Genomic DNA, 2888 nt, shown 5'->3' with positions numbered 1-2888 from the left:
GTGATTGGACGATGGAAGAAGTATCATCCATAGGTTGAACTCAAAGGGACCTGCGTCTTTACACAAACTCAACAACAATGTAACCAAGAAGCAGCCGACTGAGGGTCTTATCTCTCACTCTGCTCTCATCTCCTACCAGCATGCTTCTTGTTAGCACACGGACATACACATTTTAGGACTTCTAGGGGCAGATACGCTGCAACATACGTCACTCACAGGAGGCAGATGGCGTATGCTCCGGGCACAGACTCGCTCTGACGCACAAGGAACGCTCCGTCCCTTCCATCGCGGATCAATAACTGCTCAGCACTTGTCTGGCTCAGTTCGGCATGATACCAGCACTCGCACATCTTCCTTAAAGGGAAAGCGTGAATTATTGCCGGATTGGTCTATTTGTTGTTTTCAATACAATGGAAAAATGACATTTGTTAAATAAAGATTTGGCAAAATATATATCTATGAAGCAGCTGATGGGGGGCCACAGGCCACATATATATATATATATACGGTATATACCGGGCTCAGGATCCATCAGCTCAGTAGGGGGGTCCAGCAGGCCGAGTGCAGTGTCATTTCAGAAGAGACCTCCATGGAGACCTGTGAGAAGACCACTTAACAGACCTCTGAGAAAACTCTGAGCAGACCTCACAGAAGACCTCTGGGGAGCCCTTGGAGGAGACCTCCGTGGAGACCTCCGAAGAGACCTGTGAGAAGACCTCCTAACAGACCTCTGAGAAAACCTCTGAGCAGACCTCACAGAAGACCTGCGGGGAGACCTTGGAGGAGACCTCCGGGAAGACCTCTGAGAAGACCTTTGGGGAGAACTCTGAGAAGACCTTTGGTGAGACCTCTGAGAAGCTCTCCAGGGAGCCTTCCGAGGAGACCTCTGAGCAGACCTCACAGAAGACCTGCGGGGAGACCTTGGAGGAGACCTCCGGGAAGACCTCTGAAAAGACCTTTGGGGAGACCTCTGAGAAGACCTTTGGGGAGACCTCTGAGAAGACCTTTGGGGAGACCTCCGAGAAGACGTCCAGGGAGCCCTCCGAGGAGACATTTGAAAAGACCTCTGAGAAGACCTCATGGGAGCCCTCTGAAAAGACTTTTAAGGAGACCTCTGAGATGACCTCTGAGAAGACCCCTGAGCAGACCTCACAAAAGAACTCTTGGGAGCCCTTGGAGAAGACCTCCGAGGAGACCTGTGAGAAGACCTCCTAACACACCTGTAAAAAGACCTCTGGGAAGACCTCTGAGAAAACCTCCGGGAAGACCTCTGAGAAGACCTTTGAGTAGACCTCTGAGAAGACCTCTGGGGGGCCATCTGAAAATAACTTTGAAGAGACCTCCGAGAAGACCTCCAGGAAACACTAAGAAACGATCTTCAGGGAGACCTCTGAGAAGACTTCTGGAGAGCCCTCTGAGAAGTCCACCAAGAAGACTTTTAAGAAGACATCCAAGAAGATGTCTGGGAAGCCCTCTGAAAAGACCTCCAAGGAGGCTCCCTTTTGTATATTCGGGAACTAATTTTTTTAATGAAACTGAAGTTTTTGAAAACTTTGATCTGAATGATATAATATATAACAGTTTTATACATCGGGGCACTGAGGTGATAAGAGGACCCGTCTCTACTCAATATTCAAGCATGCCATGGAGTGCATGTTAGTCAAAGATCCCTGAAGGCAGTACACAGTGCAGGGCCACGTAATATCTACAGCAATGGCGAGTCAGCCAAAAATTTCCAAACAGTCATCATGTAGCCATGTAGCCCAGTGCAGGTCACATGGTAACACTGAAAAATTGTGCATGACTTCATTACAAATCAAAATGTACACTGACTGCTCCAAAAAGGTAACACGTGGGATAACCCAGAAATGATCTGCTCACGTGAGACATGAAAGACGATCTTACTTGAAGAAAAAAGAATAAAGTGGTTTTGGAGAAAACCGCCACGGCTAAATTAGGTCACACCGCCGAAATTGTGCAAAATAGGAAACTTGACTTGTTTGTTTTACTCCGTGGCATAGAGCATCTCTTCTCACTATAGGAGCCCTCCAGAGGTTGCTGAGAGTTCCCTGACCAATCACCAGTGACCTGACGTTGTCAGCATAGATCTGGGGCCAACGCCAGTCAGCAAAGCCAGCAGCCTGTAGAAGATCCCCTCCTCTCAGGTAACCACTGACACCAATCATCTTTCTAGATATCTGTAATGGGGCAATTTTAACCATATTCCACCAGTGTAAGTGGTATTCTTCTAACTGACCACCAAAGTAAAGGGGCCATTCTTACAAATTACCCCAGTGTAAGGGGGAATTTATCCACTGAGTGACCACCAATGTAAGGGAGAACTTCTCCACTGACCACCAATGTAACGGAGAACTTCTCCACTGACCACCAATGTAAAGGGCTCTCCTCCAGTGACCACCAATGTAAAGGGCTCTGCTCCACTGTGTGGAAACTTCTCCACTGACCACCAACATAAGGGGGAACTTCTCTACTGATCACCAACGTAAGGGGGATTTCTCCACTGACCACCAATGTAAGTAGGAACGTCTCCAATGACCACCAATGTAAATAGGAACTTCTCCAATGACCACCAATGTAAATAGGAACTTCTCCAATGACCACCAATGTAAGAAGGAACTTCTCCACTGATCACCAATGTAAGGGAGAACTTCTCCAATGACCACCAATGTAAGAAGGAACTTCTCTACTGACCACCAATGTAAAGGGGAAATTTCTCCAATGACCACCAATGTAAGAAGGAACTTCTCCACTGATCACCAATGTAAGGGAGAACTTCTCCAATGACCACCAATGTAAGAAGGAACTTCTCTACTGACCACCAATGTAAAGGGGAAACTTCTCCAATGACCACCACTGTAAGAAGGAAC

At 47.3% G+C, this 2888-nt stretch overlaps 1 protein-coding gene across 1 annotated transcript in view; it reads right to left on the bottom strand.

The window, feature by feature from the left end:
* The window catches only part of LOC108785616 (phosphatidylinositol 3,4,5-trisphosphate 5-phosphatase 2B-like), a 26676-nt gene extending 26326 nt beyond the window's left edge, over positions 1-350 (bottom strand). The window contains 1 exon segment of the mRNA XM_018554731.1: positions 217-350. Within this exon segment, the coding sequence (XP_018410233.1) occupies positions 217-350 (134 nt within the window).
* Positions 351-2888: the final 2538 nt, after the last annotated feature.

This window comes from Nanorana parkeri, unplaced genomic scaffold, assembly GCF_000935625.1.
Source record: "Nanorana parkeri isolate BGI_ZX_2015 unplaced genomic scaffold, ASM93562v1 scaffold171, whole genome shotgun sequence".
Classification (NCBI taxonomy): domain Eukaryota; kingdom Metazoa; phylum Chordata; class Amphibia; order Anura; family Dicroglossidae; genus Nanorana; species Nanorana parkeri.
Note: the sequence above shows the minus strand (reverse complement) of the source record. Positions and strands in the feature narration are given on the sequence as shown.